A 20,474-nucleotide genomic window follows, 5' to 3' on the forward strand; every position below is an offset into this window, starting at 1 on the left:
TGTAGTTGCCACGTTATTTTTTTTTAGGTTTCCTTTTGTTTAGCAAGGCTTGTAATGTTACACACACGTTAATGAAACGATTCAAAGGGAACAAACTAAGGCTGTTTGAAATCATTCCGTGTAGTTTTGACTTTTGAGAAAGATCAAGAAATCATTCTGTGTAGTTTAATCTTTTGAAAAAGAAAGCTTAACTGGATTTGGTGTTGGAGTGGCTTTTCAAATTCCTTTCTTGCATTTTACTAATACAACATTTTTCATATGTGGTGCTGTAGGGTCAACGATTCAACTTGAGTCTATAGGTTCTATATGTCAATGTAAGAGGAATTATATAATATATATATATAGTTTGTGTTTGGTGCTCATATTTTCTGTTACGCCGTCTTTTTTTACAATTAAACAACTCATTCTAGAATAGGCAGATGTAATAAGGTAATAAGGCATCAACTATATCAATCCTACATGGGCTACATGGGCCTTAATTTCAGCCCATCTTCTTAGCCTAGCCTTAACAATTAATCCTTGGAAGGAGTAAGTTCACCTACCATCCCTCAATTTTACACCGAGTTTGTTTGACATCACTTATCCTCAGTTCTAGAAATTTTCGTCCCTAAACTATACAAAACAGTTCAATTTAGGTCCGATAGCAGTATAGATGCCCGATTTTACTGATGTGGCATCCTAGTCAGCAAGAAATGATTAAAAAAAAGTATATGGAACCCACATGTAAGTGAGAAAAAAAAATGTAGGGTTCACATCTTCATTTTTCCTTCTCTTTTCTCTTTTCTATTATTCTCTTTCCTTCTTCAGCCGCTGCTGTTGGGAATCTACCACGGCGACGACGTGCAAAAGGATAAGCTCCGTGAGAGGCGGCGGCGGCGAGCGAGAGCAGCAGTCGCCTCTTCCCCCTCTCCCGCCGGCACAGCCCGCAACCTCCCCCCCTCTCCCGCCAGCCTCTCCCGCCAGCCTCTCCCCCCCCCTTCTCTGGCTGGCCTCCTCCCCTCTTCTCCCGCCGTCGCCGCCGCCACTCCGCTCCACTCCGCCGCCCGCTGGCGCGCAAAGAGAAAACAAAGAAGAGAAAAAGGAACATAGAAGAAGAAGAAAATTTTTAAAAAAGAAGTAAATGGTGGAAAGAAGGTATGCGGGTCCCACATTTTTTTCTCACTTACATGTGGGCCTAGATTGCTGAGGATGCCACGTCAGTGAAACCACTCATATATACTATCATATGACGTTGATTGCACGGTTTTAAACATTTGAGGGGTGAAGATTTTTGGTTTTGGGGATTAGGAATGCCATACACACTCGACGTAAAGTTGAAGGACGGCAGGTGAATGGATGAGTCTCCTCTGACGTAACCTATGACTTTACGTCAGAGGAGCGACATGCTTGGCAACTCTCTAAGGTGGCATTTGTTTCTACTGAAGATAAACGATAGAAAAAGTTGACAGAAAAAAATTAGTGCATTATTAATTAAGTTTTGATTATTAAAAACTTAAGAAATAGATTTATCTATTATTTTAAAGCAACTTTTATAGAAAAATTTCATACGAAATGTACCGTTTAGCAGTATAAAAAATATGCTAATAGAAACCAAGATAAAATATATATCTTAATCAGAAAAAAGAGATGAGTAGTGGGAGTCTTTTTTTTATATAATGGATAAAAATTCAGCCTCTATATCCACATGTGGATATACCCCCGCCATTTTGTTGTTAGATAGCGAACTAATAGTAAGATTAGCATGAATATTTGATTTTTTTTCAAGTCCCGGTATTTTGTTTGACATATAGAAGTGGTGGGAATTGGTAGACAGATTAAATAGAGATAAGATCTCAAGGAAAAAGAAATATACGGTTAAAATTTATTTGGATAATGCAAAGAAGGAATTGTCTTTCAACTCTCAGCCCCTTATATTAAGGAGGGTTCCCTCAATCGTCATTCTCATCGCACCAAAATCCCACATCCATTAACCAAAGAATCAAACGAACCAAACATCAGCCGCATCCCTCCAAACTTTACTGTCTTTCTTGTAAATATCACGGTATATTCACACTAAAAGATGAAAAAAAAAAAGAAAACTAACATGAGACTGTGTTACCTTATCAAGTGGAAGGAACTTCCGGCTGAGCTGCTAGCTTATGTGTGGTGTAATTATATATCTTAAAAGAAAATTATGTGTACTGTGTATCACAAAAATAATTAATACATCTGCATTGCACTTAAGTATTTAGTAGTATACAATATCCTCTTTTAAAACCTCGTAAAAAATTTCCTCTCTAAAATAATAATATTAGCTCTATTTTACTTGTAGTTTAAAGGGCCGTCATAATAAGAAATGTACATGCTTTATCATTAGATTTTTTAATCACTTGTAAAATAATCAAATTATTAAAAATAGCCGCAAGAGAGTATTTTTTTTATAGATATACTAATGTTATTTCCACATTTATTCTTTTTTATATTAGTGAGTATAATTTCAAGATTTAGCCAAAATCTATTTAAAACGACATCTATCCATATGAAAACAGATCCAATATTCCGCACCCTCCAAAAGAAACTACTCCCCTTTTCTGACCGGGAGTAGTTTCTTTTTCATATGAAAACAACTAGTCCAATATTCCGTACATTGCAATGGGCCCATCTGACCCAACCCAGGATAGGCCAGGACTGTGGATCAAGTTTAAAGCATTGGATCATCCAATCTATTTCATTAACCAATCTTAATTTCTTAATTTTGTTTTTATGGGGAGGCAGTGGTTACACTTCACGCGACGTGTGCACCACGTGGAGAGGAGAGGATGGACACTCTGCTTTTTAGTAGTAAGCATTTATAGGATTCAACACAGTATAAGTATTTAAAATTTAAAACTTAATTTAATGGTTTTAGTCGCAATTTGTTTACCAGCATTGATTTTAACGACGTTTTAAGTCGTTAAGAACAATATATATGTGTAAAAGGTTTACTCAAAAGTTATTTTCTTATCGGTAATAAGTGTTAGGACTTATAATCAGCTGTACGCCAAAAGATGGGCTGCTAAAAATATTTACATTTAGGAGAGGAGGGTATAGGTACTAGCTAGTGGTACTTCTCAGTTCTTGTAGAGAAATAAAGGGTGGTATATTGATATTGCCATGTGGGATGAAGGCATCAAAAGGTACAAAACAAAATGTCCAAATGCATGGATACACAAGTTTCTGACATGCTCATGGCGTACCCCTGGCTTGTACAGTATCAGGTAAGGTCCCTACTACGTACTAGCCATGTTCGAATGATCGATGGTAATCATTCATAACCATTTAGTCTCGTCTAGTTGGTAGACCACTTAACCTCAAATCTTTTTGTCCACTAAGCTATTAAAAATGATCTCACTTTACTCCCTCATGATATTTGTATATTTTTCTCTTTTTACATATGGCATATTTTAAATTGAAAATATATGAGATATGATAGGGAGCATTATATATACCTCATGCCTTAGATTTTTCTTGAAATTTTTTATCACTATTTGCATAGGTTAGAAGCAATTGGGATTGATTCAAAAATCAGGATTTATAACTGAATGGAAACTTTCATAGAGAAATTAGAAGTATTTTTCACAGGTTATATTGTTATGGTTCTAAAAAAATAAACATATTTGTATAAAGAGTAAAAAAGGAAACATAAAGAAGGAAAATATTGTTCAGTGTAAATTAAAGAAGCCAAAAAATACTATGGAAGGTTAAGTGTGATAAAATGGTAAATTGGCATTGTAGCTCAACACGATCTTTTGCTAATTACTATACCTATATATGTAACTTCTATATAGATGGTATCCATTGTACCAATTATTAGAAGGTAAAGCGCAACATGCAAATATACTGCATCATTATGTACTAGCAATTACTATACAAAGCATCTTAATTCACATGCAACCACGACACATTTAAAATATCATATTATATAGTTGAACATATATATAAGTATGTTAAATCATCTTTCTTACATTATTTTTCATAATATTTTAACATTTACCATTTCTATAATATTTAGCATATATATTCATTCATTTCATAGTAAAGCACAAGGTATCACCCAATTACTATCTTATAAGATGCATTAAATAATTTTAGGATTGGATTGGCTACAAATTGTGTCGTTTGTTTTCAAATCCTATATCACTATTATAAAAACGATTTCCGTAGACGAGATCCTTTTCTTCTTTCCTTGGCGGGTATATTTTTTGGCATCATAGGTCTGTCTGCAGAATGGGGGACGGGGGGCGAGAATTTTTTGGCACCATAGACCATTTTTTACCACGTAGAAAAAATGGTTTTTCTAGTAGTGTATGATGCTCGGATCAGGCCACCAGCACCGGCCCTCATTCTGCTAATTTACCATGTGGTCTATTTGGCCTAGATCTAAGATTTAGGAAGAGAAGAACACAATGTAAAATCTTTTCTGCGCACTTATGTTTTTCTATATGTTTTTCTAAGAATATACAAATACCGCAAGACCCCACAAACTATACATGACTCTTCTCTGTGTTCATTATATGTGATTTCTACTAATCTCCCAACAATCGTTACATGGTACATATATATATATATATTCTAGTTATACTATTTATACATACGTTGATAGTTAATATCAATTCTCTACGTTATTATTATCGGTGTGGTGACCTACGTATCAGCGAGCAGTATCACGGGTAAAGCGTAGTAGTAGTGTAGTACTGCAGAGGACCTCATCTGGTTGGTATGTTTGGTCTTCAACTACAATGCCCTGTCCGGGCCCCGGCTGGCTAAGCATGAAATGCCAAGATGCAGCCATTTGGGGCCCCTGCTGCTGCCAAGATGCCACCCCAGCCGGTCGAAAAACCACACAATCACATACTCATCTTTTTCCCTTCGCCACATCGCATCTCTAGCTCATCTTATCTTTGCTTTTTGTTGGTACTTCCGATATGATTTCTTCCCTGTGAATAATTTTTTTAGTATCATTATTTGTGTCGCCAAAATCAACATAGGTTGGCTTAGCATGCATTGGGTAGGTATCTGGGTAGTACTAATCCATGATGTCAAATCCACTACGTGTTTACAGATTGTCCAGAGTTAAAAGGACCCTTTTTAATTTGTTGTGTGGTAAACTTTTGCAGTTTCGCTAGAGTTGCCTGCATTGGATGCTGCGCTGCGTGGCTGGTGGGCAGCGCCCTCGTCCGTGAACCACCAAAAGATCTTTTTTCTTTTGTTTTTTTACACTACCGTAAAGCCGCGAAGAGAAAGGTGGGATACTGGTTTTTGTTGGAGAAATTAATTCTTCCCTTAATTAATTAGATTTGTTTAAGATTAATTTTTTGTTTTGAGAAACACGGTACAAACACAAACGCTCACAACACACATGCACACTCACCCTCTATAAACACACACGTATACAATATCTCTATGAGCACCTCCGAAAAACGGAGCTAGCATATATTGAGATTGTCAAAGTCATCACGGATATCTCGCTATCCATAATTACGTCATATATCACTGAAAAAATAATTAACCGTAAATATAAACAGCCCTTATCAAGTCTATTGAACGTACTTCTTACATATGCCTATTTAATTGAAGTTTGCAATACATATTGTATACAGTTACTAATCTATTTGGTGCGAGGTTGGACTTCGATTATGGTCAAATGAGACGAATTGGACCAAAATTTGATAAAGCAAACCTCTCTTAATTAGTCTTGCCAAAACATGTCTAATCCTATCTACCTATAAAGTTACAAAACAATTACAAAACACTATATCCTATAACTCAACACGTACATATGTCACATCATCATTCACTAATAATAATTACATTTTAAACCTCATGGAAGCATGCTATATTATTTATATAATTTATTAAATTTTAGAGCTTTAAAATACAAGCATATATTTAAATCATCATCCCACATAATTCATATAATATTTCAATATATATCTTCATCATTGTTTACAATATCATATACCTATATTCACATAATATTCACTACTACAGAAAGGCATATACAAGTCACACGAAACATCTAAAACCGACACCTATAGTGCTTTTTACACCTTCGCGGGCTGACAACATTTATACTTCCTCCGTACTCGTAAAGGAAGTCGTTTAGAACAGCGACACGGTCTCCAAAACACAACTTTAAATTCTTGTTTCTATAAAAATATTTATTTAAAAGTGATATATGTATACTTTTATGAAAGTATTTTTCAAGACAAATATATACATATAATTTTTACATTTTCAAAGTCAATAACTTGAGAGTTATTTATGATTTATATTTCCAAGGTTTGACTTAAACATTGTCCTAAACGACTTCCTTTACGAGTATGGAGGAGTATGTGCCATTTTCTAAAAAACACGATGCCTTAAATATAATATATTATATGTGTCATTTTTTAAAAAACGACACCTATACCAAACCTAGCCAAACCGGCAAACCGAGTACCCGACCTTATCCACTCGCCCACACTTGCCTCGGTCTCTTTCTCTCCCATACTTCTCTCTCTGTGTGTGTGCGTGTGTGTCTCGCGTGGCGGTGGGCGGCAGCCTAGCGGAGGTGGCGGTCGCACCCTCCCATCTGCTAGATCCGACGGGAGGGGGTGGCGACGGCCGCGCCCTCCCCTCCGCTAGATCCAGCGGGAGGAAAGGCGGTGGCGGCCTCCGATGGTGGGAGGGGAGGCGGCGACGGCTACAACGGGAGGAGAGAAGGAGGCTCGCCCCTCCTCCTCTTCTCCTCTTCATCCGGCAACCGTGGCAAGGGTGGAGTAGGACGTCGGCCCCGTGTGTATCCTCGTCAGGCAGTAGTCCATTGAAGCGTTAGCGTCTTGTTCTTGATGTTCATATTCATGTGTTCTTGGATGTTGTTGATGTTCATGTGTTCTTTGATCTAGTCGGGGTGAAGGGGAGATGCTCGATGCATCAGCTCGATTCGAGGTGATGCACGAGCCACTTTCTTTTTGGATTCTTGAGACCTCAAAGGTGCCAGTTCTAGAACTGACCCCTTTGATTTCTCTCAGCAGTGTCGCCTTCTCTGACCGGCATATGTGGGGTTTCCAACCAGCATCTATTTGTGTTTTTTAGTAGTGATTTCAATATATATCTTCATCATTTTTTTAAAATATCATACCTATATAGTTCATCATCACTTAATTAATGTTATTTATTTCTTATCTCATCAAGCCATATCACCTTAATTATTTTTGGCCTTTAAATGATTAATTTATGGTCCGAATGTTTTTCTCTCTCATAAAGACACACCATCTTATTTTTTATATTTGGATCATCATGCTAGTTAAATTCTTGTAAACCACGTCAACTTATATAAGCTTATGCCGTTTAGCTATCTTAAATATTATTTCTACTTATTATCATATAGAACTTCCGCGACAATGCATGTGGGGTTTCATGTAGTCCGTGCATGTGAAACACCTAGAAAATAAAAATCAATTACACACATTATAATAAAATGGCAAAAATTATACAATAACCAGTGCTGTTATTTCACAGAACTGGTACTGTACTAAGCTCGATACGGTTAATACGATATTGTTGTACTCCGTAACAGACAAAAAACAAACAAACAAAATATCGTATTATCATGCGTGCAGTTTACAGTATCGTACGTACATGTGTGCATGTTGCAGGATACTCCTGGCACTTTGCCGGCAGTGTCCGACTCCTATACTGTCCCTTCTGCTGCATGAGCTGTCATGCATGCTACTATTCTCGTCTCAAAACATAACAATATAAAACTGAATGAAATATATTGTGTACAGTTCAACAAATTTTGACTAAAATAAATTTTAACCAGTTTTAGTTGCTATATTTTAAAACAGAGACTATTACTTCCTCCGTTTCACAATATAAGTCATTCTAGCATTTCCCACATTCATATTGGTATTAATGAATCTAAATAAATATATATATCTAGATTCATTAATATCACTATAAATGTGAGAAATGTTAAAATGACTTACATTGTGAAATGGAGGGAATAACTTTTACTCAGGGCTGCTTTTAGCTTTTACTGATCCGGGCACGCAAGGTACGGTACTCCTACATATATGCGTAGTAGTTCGGTACGGTATATTAGCTAGACTAAGCTTGTGCATGAAAGTAATTAATGAATTGTTTATGCATGCAGTTAAGTAAAGAAAAATAGGATTAATTCTTCTTCAGCCATTCAGGGTGCATGAGCTAGCTCTACCTTTTGTCTTACAAAATTATATTCGTTTTGCGTTGTATGTATCTTTTTATTCTTATACACGCAGACGTAGACACCCGTACACAATTACACACGCAGCACCACATATACCCTCAAATCTGCCTTTTAACATACATTTAAAGAGACGGAACCAGCAGCCGTCACACATGATTTCACTAAAATCCTACATTGCTCTCACTTGCATGTGCATATATAATATTTCTTTGTGCCTTTAATTTCTTGTGTTTTTCTTGTGTAAACTCCAAACAATTTGAACATTCTTGCATTCTTATAAAAAAACCATAACTTCATACGGCCTGATACATGACTTTTTTGTATTTTCCCTAGCTACCAATCTTTTTCACTTCTTTTTTCTTTTTTCATCCGAGCGGATATATGTTTAATTTGTTTCATCATCTTTTTCACTTCTTTTTTCTTTTTTTGCATCCGAGCGGATATATGTTTAATTTGTTTCATTGTTGTTTACTAGTAATATATAGATATTTTAAGGCATGTCTTTTTTACTGAAAACGTTACACATCTGTTCGTCATGTTGGTTAATTAGAAACTGAACACACAAGCAATTGCTACTTTCTGGATTAACTTATTGTTATCAAACGATATTGTTTGAATACATTGATGTAAATAACACGTACCTACAGCTAATATGGTAGCTGGTATTGTATATTGTCCATCAGACATCTATGTATGGACGTATTGTAATTGTAGCAAAAGTTTGTATGTACTATAGTATATATAGGACACACATTTCCAAAATCAAAGGGTTCACTATGGACTAGCCCCACTGCCACACACATGCATGCATATATAGCTGACACGATAGAGAATGTTTGTTTCCCAAAAAAAGTGAGAAGGCCAGCTTTTGACAACTGACAGAGATCATATATATACATAAGCTAGCTGACATATGTAACAGCAAGAACAAGTCATGCATCCATGAACGACACCCAATGAATAGTAGAAGTACACCTACAGAACGATCTGCTAGTTTCACTACATCCGATTCTCTCCAATCTCCATATTATTATTAGCTCCAAACATAACAGATACAAGAAGAAAGAACTAAGAAACATGATACAAAAGTGGCTTGATTAATTAGCAGCAGTAGGGGGTAATAAAAAAAAACCTCAAGCTAATCACTCAGCTGATAGTAAATATAATCCTGATCCCGGCTAGTAGCTAGCTAGCGAGTTTGTTCTCGCTTATTTCGTCCTTAGACATGTGATCACTTTCTCTCCTTCATCCTGATCTAGTGATCTCCTCAACAACACAAAACAACAAAAGATCACAAGGCACACACAAAATATTGCTAGTAGTGGTACATAGTACTCTGGTTGTTGCCCTCATCAAATTAACGGTACTAGTAGCTAGCTAGTTTTGATCAGCTAGCTAGCTAGCTGTGGACGAGGCCACAGGATAGGGTCATGAGCAGCATAGCGGCGTCGGTGATCTCGTCGCGAGGGAGGCCGTGGAAGAACGCCGGAGAGGCGGCGGCCGCCTTGGATATCGGGTTCTGTGCCGGCTTGGAGGTGGCGGCGGCGTTCTCGCCACCGACGACGATGACGTGATCTTGGTCCTTCTTCGGAGCGGCGGCCACTACTTCTCCAGCAGCCGTGGGCTTGGTGGCAGCGACGGCAGCAGCAACGTGATCGACCATCTTGCACCGTTTCTTGAACGGCAGCGACCGGTCGACGTCCGCCGCCCTCTTCTCCTTCTTCGCCGCCGGCTTATTGTTCACCGGCGCCGCGGCCACGCTCTTTGCCGGCGCCACCGCCGCTCCGCCGTTGGCAGCAGCGGCCATCGCCCGCCGCGCCTTCCTTTGCCTGATGCCACACGCGTTGCAAAGGGACTGCACCATATGCATATATAGCACAACACACAATTTAAACCAAGCAAATCAACAATCTTTAACAGATGCATGATGATCTGGTGTAACAAAACAAAGAGAAAATGCACATAGTAAGGTAGCATATACTAGCACCCAGACAGACAGATCAACACATGAGTTTGGGCAGTTGTTAATAGGGGTGTAATAGCATGTAAATCTCACCTTGGGGCCACAAGGACCACTTCTCCACAAGGGGGTCTTGGTGGTGTTGCAGTCCGAGCACACTCTAACGACACCCAAAGCTTGCTGCAGTTGTTGCTGGCTCTCATCCTGGTGCGCTTGTGCTCTTCTCCTTGGCTTTCTCACCGCCCCGCCCTCAGGATCGGTTGCCGCCCCCTTCCTTATGATCCTCATCTTCATTGGCGGCGTCGACATCCACTTGCTGGTTGATCCATTGGCATGCTGCTTGTTGTTACTCTCGATATCGTATGGATCATAAGATGATCGCTGGATCATGTCGCTGCCGATGCTTTGGATGGTTGGTCGGAACGGAGACGGTGTGAGGAAGACATCTGATCCGCCCATCATCATGTGATCATTGAACTGCAAGAGCAAAAAAAAGAGAAAAAGAAGAGTATAAGCTAAAACTATTAGGGCAAGCAGCATATATACTAAGAAAGAAGCACTGATCTACATGTGTATAAGTAGCTAGCTTGTTCTACACATGTATGTGATCGATCCCCTCACCTGTTGATTGGATTCACCCAAAACCTGCTGCCTCCTCAAGCCCTGATCTCCATAGCTTTGCCCTTGGTGCTCGACGGCGCTGTCGATCATGAAAGGGAACAAGATAGGAGGGTCCTTTGCTCTATGGAAGGCTGGGTAGAGCCCCTGATCCTGATCCCCCTCCATTAGAGGGAGAGTAGCAGGTAGCTGGCTCATGTAGATAGTAGACATATCAGAGAGGAGGAGGAGGAACGAGATGGGAGAGAAGCTATAGCTTAGCTGAGGAGATCTGGGAATTATATTGGTGTAGCTTCAGGCAGTACAAACAACTGTATCAGGGATATTGCATATAAGGAAGATAGAGATGTGGAGAGGAGAGTAGTGTGGTTGCCTAGGGGCCGGAGGATCTGCTGTTGGAGGGGCAATTTACAAGGGCCCAGGGGATGATCATGGACAGTGGAGAGAGGCATGTCCTTTTAATAAAAGGGAAGCAAGAGGAGCCAAGAGCTGCCATCAATCCCTCTCCAGCTCGGGCCTAGGAAGATTTAGAAGGATGCCATGTGTGTGATCCCTTTCCTGAGAAAGAGGGCGAACACAGTTAGCACAGGAAAACCAAAGGCAAACAGTGGGGGAAAAAAAACACACTGCGCACTGTACAACATGCAAAACATTCATTCCAAAACAACAACCAATTAAGATCTCATGCATGCAGCTGCAGGCAGTAGCAGCGTGTGCCCTACCAGGCGCAGCAGTATTCATCGTTTTCTACAAAAGTATTTTGCCTGTTATCTCAAGACCGTGATGCAGGATGATTGCAGCGTTGCATACATCATGCACTATATATATGTTCCAAAATCTCATCCAACGGCTCATGTGACGAGTAAGCAAATTAATTAGCACCCATGATAGAGTATATGTTTGCACAATGGCACTAGACATATATTTCCCATGTATAAACAGCTTAGTACCTTAATGTAGGTAATATTAATTTCCTAATGAAATATTGCATGGCACGCTCTGCATATATAAAGTGTTTGGATCTGTGGGTTTCGACTGTGAAACAAACAGACATACATACATATATTCTAAACTCTCAAGGAGACACCCCTCATTATTTGCACGCCATCTAAATGGTTATGAAAAAAAATAAAAAAATTAACAAGATAGATTATTATATGGTAAATCACTCCACAATCATGCAAGATCAAATTTAATTTCTATAAGTTGTAACGTAAAAAATAAATTTGACTATGAATACACGTTAACTAGCCATAGTTTAGTTTGTTTTTTTGTTGCAACTTGTAAAAGTTGAATTTTAATTTGTATGTTTGTGGAGTGATCTATCACATATTAATCTATCTAGTTGATTTTTTTCATAATCATTTGAATGATATGTAAATAACAAGGGATAATCCCCTCGAGAGTTTAGAATCCACTCCTATATATATGTGGTATTGGAAGTACAATAGGCGTCATGATTTCCTCAAAAACACGATCAAAGAGAAAACAAGGCATAGAATTTCACTAAACCAGGGAAATTCAACAATTATATCTATAGCTTTTGATTTCGAGTAATATTATTAATTTAAGAGTATCAGTTGGGATATATTTGACCAAATTTGCTTCCAATTCAAAGATTAACTTGTAATATTAGATATCGCGAAGTGAGAGTAGCTCAACTGGTTAGGTTCTTTGTGGTGGAACCAGCCCACCCAAGTTCAAAAACTAGATTTGACACGGTGTTCGCAACGGCTTATTATTCTTTCAGTGGTAGGCGATGTACCCATCAACAATAAGGCATATGTGGTGACTTCGTCAATCTCAAGAAATGTCGGCCCAGTCTTTCTGAGGTGCTCTGCCTTCGTCAATCTCAAGAAATGTGCGTTCACAGGGTGACTGTACGTGCGTTATGGGCGCTTGCATTTATACTGTGTTTCTTAACAAAAAAAAAAGAGATATCGACATGTTCTCTAATACACCAATATAAACCCCCCAAAAAAAGAAAAAGTATGTCCCGCAAAACAAGTGATTCCGTGTTCATACAACAAATTAACCTTCTTTTACAAAATTGATCACACTTTTGAAAACATTTATTATTTTAAGAACAGAGGGAGTTTAATCTCCCTTGTTTGGCTCCAAAATTAATTTATCAATAAATTATGTACTAAATACTCTCTCTGGTTATAGTGACATTTTGGATGCATGTCAGCATGGTCCCAATACAACCTTAATGCTCTATTCATAAAATATATTAAATATTGACATATTATTTTGTGAAAGCACTTTTGAAAGCCATCCACACATCAATTAAGTGTACCAATTCTCCTGGTGTGCAGGGCTGTCTTTGTGACACTACTTTGTATATACCCCTGTAAATCCAGCCCCCTGTTTTCTATTCTTCTCTTTTGTTTTGTCTATTTTGTTTTTCCTGTTTTCCCTTTTTTCTGCTCCCTGTACCCCCTCTGCTACACTCATAACTTGTAACCTATAAACCTCATTTCTCTTAATGAAATGACTATAAGGTAGGGCATGCTCTACCTTCTTGCGTCAAAAAAAATTTAGTGTGCCAAATCTGAAACTTATAAATATGCCTATAGCCACATTATTGCCTTTTGTGACTAGGCGTAGCTAATTACCAGCAAAATCAAAACCTCACTGCAAGTTGAGTAAGAAATGTATGATCAAACAAACAAGTCGTGCACATTATTATTATTATTATTATTATTATTATTATTATTATTATTATTATTATTATTATTATTATTATTATTAGTTCGAAGATGCATAGATTTAATTAGCATCACATGAAGGAGTTGTTTTTACGGGAATATATATAAATGCGTTCCCTGTATGAACTACATGAAAGTTTACATGCAAGTAGCTTGTAGATCAGCTGGCAAAACCTACCCTACACCATCCAAATCCTGCTACTGCACGAGCACATTCGAGTAACTAATAATTAATTGCACGACTAATAGTCTAATCAGCAATCATTGACTGCGAACCTATGTAAATAACTGTATATTGTGACATGATCACATCTACTCCCTCCATCCCATAAAAAACCAATTTAAAATGAGATGTAACGTTTTCTAGTACAATGAATCTAAACAGAGGTATGTCCAGATTCATTGTACTAAAAAAAATCACATCTTATCCTAGGTTGGTTTTCGTGGAATAGATGGAGTAGCTAGCTAGGGCTACTACCTAGTTAACTAACTCTCACATGCCATGCATCTGTTAGTACATGCAGTACATGCACGTTTCCCAGCACTGTAGTATAAACGACAGATCGGTTGAACAAAAGCTGGAGCCATTCAGCAGGGAGGCCTGCCTGTGTAAAATCGGGTGAAGAATCAGTGCAGTGGCTCTAATAGATAGGTTTGCATGAAGAAGCCATTAGCCATCCCTCTCTCTCTCTCTCTGGTTTTCTCTCTCACACAGTCACACACGCACTGGAGACAAAGAAACATTAAGACATGAGCAGGCAATGAGACACTTCCTGCGCCAAGGGCCCCAGGCCCATATGCAAGCATGGTTTTTGGATTTAGCGGCAGAAGCAAATGTAACAGGGGTAGTTTTGCCTCTAGCCAAGAGCTAACACCGGCAGTACGAAATTAATCATAGTATCATACGAAATTATATCAGATAATTTTCTGGCGGCAGTAGGAGGCCGAGAGAGAGATTACATTAATGAAATATGCCAAGTACGGAGGATCAAATTCCAAGAGTTTCAGCACAGCTAATATATATATATATATATATATATATATATATATATATATATATATATATATATATATATATATATATATATATATATATATATATATATATATATATATATATATATATATATATATATATATCCCCAGAGCCTACAGCAACATCAACAAGACATTTATACCATCATCAGTTCAAAGATTAAAAATATACTACTGTTTAGGAAAAATATTTTTACCTGCTCTGATTTGTGATGAACAGAGTCGACCTAGGTCCATGAAAGGGCAAATCTTTTCCACGACTCAGAACAGGATATACTGATTGCATGATCTCATCATACTGTTACATACGCTAGCCATTCTACGGCCTGCCTGCTGACTATTCAACCAGTCTTTATCATCACTTGGGAGAGGTCGAGGGACTAAAATAAAGCCAAAGCTGCAATAAACATGGCACACATCCCTCTAATGCGCAACCAAAATCTCACTTATTGCCCATGAGCAAGAGAGAGGAGGAGCAGAAACAGCTTAAACCCTGAAAGCGACGGCTCTTCCCACATGACAAGCCCACACACTTCCATTGGCAAGGGTCCAAAATCTGGGCAACTTGTTCCTCCCCCTCTCGTGATCCCGTTGGGGACAAAGCTCAGCGAGGAGCGCTCCCAAACAAGCAACTAATGGAGCAGATTTTGGGGCTGGCAGCGCAGCGCGCCCACTGCGCGCGCCTCCGTATGTACGCGGTATATATGCGTACAAAGGAGACAGAGGTCGACAACGAAAACGCCCGTTTGGCAAGATCGTTGATCGATCAACCTACAATGGAGAGCAGAGAGAATCAGTGATCATCAAAGATAGCAATAGGAGTAGGACACGTGTCGCGTAGGCATTTCCCAGAGTGCATCGAGATCGGTGACGCACCTCTGAGCTGTGTGGGAAGAAGGATACTGATGAAGTAGGAGAGAGCTGGGACTGGAGCTCTTTTGGTATTTTGGAGAAGCTAGCACCTGGGTTTGTACCATCTCGACGAAATGACGAGCAGATCTCTGCACTGAACTTTTCGCCTCGGTTTGCACAATAATCTGTCAGGCATGGTTCAGTTGTGAATCGTCATATCCTCAGACAGAATGCAGAAGTTGTCTTCGTGACATTGGATCTAGACCCTTTATGATTTATCCGGAGTAATCCCTCCTGCATAAATAAAGATACTGCAAGAAGAGTGCAGCTATAAGTCAGCACAGAAATTTGAGATTGATAAGGTGGTATATGTTATCAATATTAAGCATCTAAATGAATTTGTCACAATCTTATCTCAAGAAGTGACCAAATGATCCCCCATACTACCGCAAACAGTACTGTCCTTGCCTCATCATTGTGTAATGAGCCATTTTGTTATGCATGATGCAATATCATTCGAAGTGCTTGAGCAATACTGAAGGAGATTGAATCTAAATTTAACATCTACTCCATATATCTAAATTTAACATCTACTGAAGGATCAAACTCTTATGGTAAAGGCTGCAGCTGTGACATCATTCGTTTACTTATGTTGACAGTCCATGTGCTTAAGCTACAGTAGTAGCAATAATGTAAGAGCGTGTTTCTGTTAAGACATGCATGCTATATTCTCCAAACGTAACGGAAGCAAGAAAGAGATCTCAGCTATAGAATAGATCTACTAGAAAATGACTGGTTATCCTCAAAACATCACACAACACCATAAGATACTTCTGTCTCGCTCAAGATGTCCGGTGAAATATTGGAAAAGTATGCCACAAAATAAAAGTTAAAAATAGCATGTAGCCAAACGACAGCTTTTCGCTAATACGGTACTAGAGAGAGGCCGTATAGATATGTTCACAGATAATTACATGAAAACTTCAGGCCACACTACCAAATTCTTATCGTACCACTCGTATAGCTGGATAATGTTCACTTTGATAGACAGCCAGCTTCTAGTTTGTATGATGGTTAAGATGTATACGTATGAGCCTTTTGAATCACTCCTTGAGCAAGAGTGTCTATGAGAATAAATTCACTCACTGTCACAAGATGTAAGGTGCCCAGCTCAATGATAGACTTGTGGCCAACAAAAATGTAGCTTTCACAAGGCTCTTGCAAATCCAACGGGATCATGGCTTTGTGCAAAAGGACACAATACGCTCCATGCCTACGTGGACCCTCATGTGTGTGTGGGATCATGATACACACAAGTGAGAGGGTTTATGTATATACATGCACTTCATCATTACTAAATAATAAGAAAGAAAACAGAATGCTACAGTGTTCAGCTTTGAAGGGTTGCTGCCAGTCTAGCAATGAATTTCATGAAGAATATCAGAAGATGTACTGTTGCTAAACATAAAATGTTCCCAAATACTCCAGCAAAAAATGATTCTCTGTTAGCTCTAAATACTCAGTTAACAGAATCATGGTAAAATCAGGGGTAGAAATGAGGAAAGGGAAATAAAAAGGAGTCAGAAAATAAAATCTAAATAGTAATCTTGAGTGAAGAAGCTGAGGTGTTCATACCAGAGTGCAGGCTAAAGTACAAAAACCCAACTGAGAGGTGTTCATGGTGAATTAGGCTTATCAGTGGCACCCAAGTGAATAAAATGTTCTATACACAACAGGCATTGCCAAGAATCACTTCTTTTTTCCAATCTTGCAAACTTCTCTTCATTAGGACAAAGAAAGGCCTAGATATTTGAGAAAAGTTGCGCTGCAGTCTCCAATTGTCAAACATCTTCTAGGAGTAGGCAATACCAAGTTTATCATCAAGAAAAAGGAGGCCTGCAATGACACTTACAGGAATAATATCAGAAATGTAGTAACTGCTAGTAAACATGTAAATCAATGAATCACAATAGTACAAAAAATAAGAGATGGAATAGTTCAGATATGATCATAATTTGATTTAATTTTTCAAAAGTATACCTATGATAATATAATAAGACAAATATGTGATTACCAAGCAATGCAATAAGTGGCTCTGCGCAGCACACAGCCATAACGAGCCGTTGTTATTAAAGAAACAACAAAAAGACAGAAAACAAAGAATACACTAATTGAGAGGAACTGGATAAGGTAACCTAGGGGTGTGATGAAGGGCTGAGCCACAACCACTTATTTTTCGGCTTAATGTCACTCCACATGATTTTGAGATTATGCTACGAGTGAATGATGCACCAGGTAATTTTTCAAAACTAGGGGTAAAAAAGGAAATGAGGGTTTACCAAATCAAGGATGGAAACTATGGGCTTGTTTGGGGAAGCTTCTAGTTGTTACAGCTTCTCCCAGAATCATAAGCTCCCCTAAACAGTCCAGCTTTTGGTCCAAATTCTGAGAAACTATAGTTGTAGAATCCAAGAAATGAACTAGAAGCCAGAAGCTGGGAAACCCAGTTTTTCTAGATTCTCAGAAGCTGGATACTAATCAGCTGCTTATTAGAATCTTAAGCTCCCCCAAACAGGCCCTATAATATTGTTCCCACTTATTTTGTAAGTCTCTTACTTTGATACAACAGAAGCACACAATATCAGAACAATCATAAGATTTGATCTGTTGAGGCGCCAATTTTTTTTGGTTCACTGCACGTTCCTGGAACTCTAATGTGATGCCTCACCATTAAAATTTCCACCTCTACTTTTTTTTTTGTAAATTAAGCTATAATAGTTTACATAATAACTAAGAAAGCATAAAAAAAATAACATGCCATATGCAAATAGTTGAATGGATGGATTATGTTCAGAGCTCAGCTGGGAGAACATTCCTGATGTGCTACCTCTCGCTATGTTTCCATCACATCATTGAATTTCATTTATATGAAGAAAGAAAACAACACAGCGTATGCAGCAACTACATGTACTTTCTCTCTCATGCTTAAATCTTGCAATCATGTCTCAAAAATAATTGTGAATGTTTGTACCATGCAACAACAAAATAAAGGTGTATCCAGGAAAGTTTGAAAAGAAACATATGACATTGACAAGTCAAGACAATGGACTAGCTAATGGATAGGATGGGGAGAATCGTCTGGGTACGGATTTCTTAACATATGAATGTGATGATAGGAAGTGTATATTGTATAAGTATATTTTCTGATGCCAGGTAATCTATAAAGTGTTCTATTTTGGTGCTTCTTTTTTGTTTTTTGTTTAAAGCAGACATGAACACTAGCATGTCTGTGCGACCATATCTCAATCGGGTGAAACTTCGGCCCGATTGAGATTACTTCCTTGTGACGGCCTACTAATTCCAGGCATGTTAGGGGCCGTCACAGATGGAAGGATCTGTACTAGTGACTACCAGATTCCAAGGCAGAGGTCTTATGTTCCTATTTTTCTGTAAAGAATATACACATGCCCCCCCCCCCACCTTCCTCCCTTAACATTTCAACATTAGGAACAAAGCTGCACAAGCCGCTTTCACTTGACGGAACTTGCTCAGGCTGTTTGATCCTACACGCAGAGTTATAAGCTTTTAATTAGATGTTATTCTAAGCTATGAGAATGACCCATCTAGATCCTTTTTGTATGTTCAATAAAGGTGCAGCCTACATATATCTAAAGAAAAATGTCACACGAAAGGGTTTGTATTGGTTAACAGCTATTTAAGCTTATGGTACAGCAGCTGCAGACTTCTCTGAGTTCAGATAGACAAACAATAATCTAATCTTAACACATAGAGCCACATTTCTTAAAGTATTTAACAAAAAATATGGTTGAATCAAAGGTACGGAAAACATGCTTGAACTATTGCATCAGATTAAAACTAGTGACCTGACAGCATCTAAATAATTTTGACACAAGCCTTACCTGTAGTTCAAGGTATACACTACAGGTGAAGTTAAGATTGATTTTCATCTCACTGTAGGTCCAACTTTTTTTACTATAATACTTGCAAAAAAAAAAAAGAAAGAAAGATTTGGCCTTCCCTCTCAAAATCTTCACAAACACATAAAACTTCAACTTGAAAGCGCGGCAGAGCGCACTTAGCTTTCAGAAATCAGAATTATGCGACGTCCTTAATACGACACAATATGCTGATGCTTACGAATATTGCAGCAAGGCACAAGAGAATACATGAATGAAACTACATCAATCTAAGAATAAAGAACAACCATTGTGTCCAGTTTCCAGTTGCACCCACCGCCACCATATATTGTGGTAGAAACAGTCACTAGGCAAGGTATATCTCTACCGTCTCTGTTGGTCTCATTTGGCACTTGGACCCGTCAAATATAGAATATGATACTATCAAAACTATTAAGAGGCATCATAAGCAAACTGTCACTATCTTTTAATCAACAGTCATATCGCTCCAATCCAGTTACTTAAGCACATATGGCCAGGACCAAACCACAATGCCAGTGAGACCTTGACTAAAATCATGATCCCTAACTTTATACCGGTGCAAATAAGCCGTAAATGGTAAAAATGCCGAAAGAAACGCCGAATTTTCTGCACTAACTAAGGCACCGCCGGATGCTTCTCCGACCACCACATCCACAGCCGAACCCAAGATCAGGGACGCACAGAAACCTCTACAAGCTCATATAGCTCAACACCCAGCGTCGCCACACGCAAGAAAGGTACCAGACCACAAATCTTGGCCGGGGGCGCATTTCGCCGAACATGTGGTGAGCGACGACGCAGCGTCGCAGGGCAAATCACGCCAGCGCTTCCATCTCACCAGCCAACACAAAAACCCAGGGTCTAGGAGCGGAAGACGATGAGAAGGCCGCGTATACCTGCAACAACTCATCTCCGCCCGCCGCCGGCGACGCCGCCGCGCGCCGCCGCGCCCAGAGAGCACAGCCCAACCCGACGCCGTGGGAGAAGCAATAATAATAAACTAATCAGCACAAAAAAAAAGCAGAAAAGAAAAAAAATAAAGGATCGTTACGACTGGAAGGCCCAACAAGAAAGGCCTAAGGCCCATTTCAGCCCAACATATAAAG

At 38.8% G+C, this 20,474-nt stretch overlaps 1 protein-coding gene and 1 long non-coding RNA gene across 2 annotated transcripts; both read right to left on the reverse strand.

Moving 5' to 3' along the window:
• Positions 1–9,223: 9,223 nt before the first annotated feature.
• Positions 9,224–11,316, reverse strand: LOC127761705 (protein CYTOKININ-RESPONSIVE GATA TRANSCRIPTION FACTOR 1). The gene is made up of 3 exons (XM_052286028.1): positions 10,815–11,316; positions 10,290–10,670; positions 9,224–10,088 (listed from the first exon to the last, which is right to left on the reverse strand). The coding sequence occupies exons 1-3, from the start codon at positions 11,022–11,024 to the stop codon at positions 9,633–9,635; spliced, it is 1,047 nt and encodes a 348-aa protein (XP_052141988.1). The 5' UTR covers positions 11,025–11,316; the 3' UTR covers positions 9,224–9,632.
• A 3,334-nt stretch (positions 11,317–14,650) lies between these two features.
• Positions 14,651–20,356, reverse strand: LOC127762474 (uncharacterized). Its single transcript, XR_008015539.1, has 4 exons — positions 20,265–20,356; positions 17,045–17,305; positions 15,434–15,720; positions 14,651–15,328 (listed from the first exon to the last, which is right to left on the reverse strand). It is a non-coding gene; the product is annotated as an uncharacterized LOC127762474 (long non-coding RNA).
• Between the last annotated feature and the right edge of the window lie 118 nt (positions 20,357–20,474).

The sequence above is a fragment of the Oryza glaberrima genome, chromosome 2 (genome assembly GCF_000147395.1).
Source record: "Oryza glaberrima chromosome 2, OglaRS2, whole genome shotgun sequence".
In the NCBI taxonomy this organism is placed as follows: domain Eukaryota; kingdom Viridiplantae; phylum Streptophyta; class Magnoliopsida; order Poales; family Poaceae; genus Oryza; species Oryza glaberrima.

Excerpts from the sequence above, each read along its gene's own strand:
- LOC127761705 (XM_052286028.1), bottom strand. The coding sequence starts at position 11,024 with ATGTCTACTATCTACATGAGCCAGCTACCTGCTACTCTCCCTCTAATG. Across the intron at positions 10,671-10,814 it reads TGGGTGAATCCAATCAACAG|TTCAATGATCACATGATGAT; the intron begins GTGAGGGGATCG and ends TTGCTCTTGCAG. Across the intron at positions 10,089-10,289 it reads GTGGTCCTTGTGGCCCCAAG|TCCCTTTGCAACGCGTGTGG; the intron begins GTGAGATTTACA and ends CATATGGTGCAG.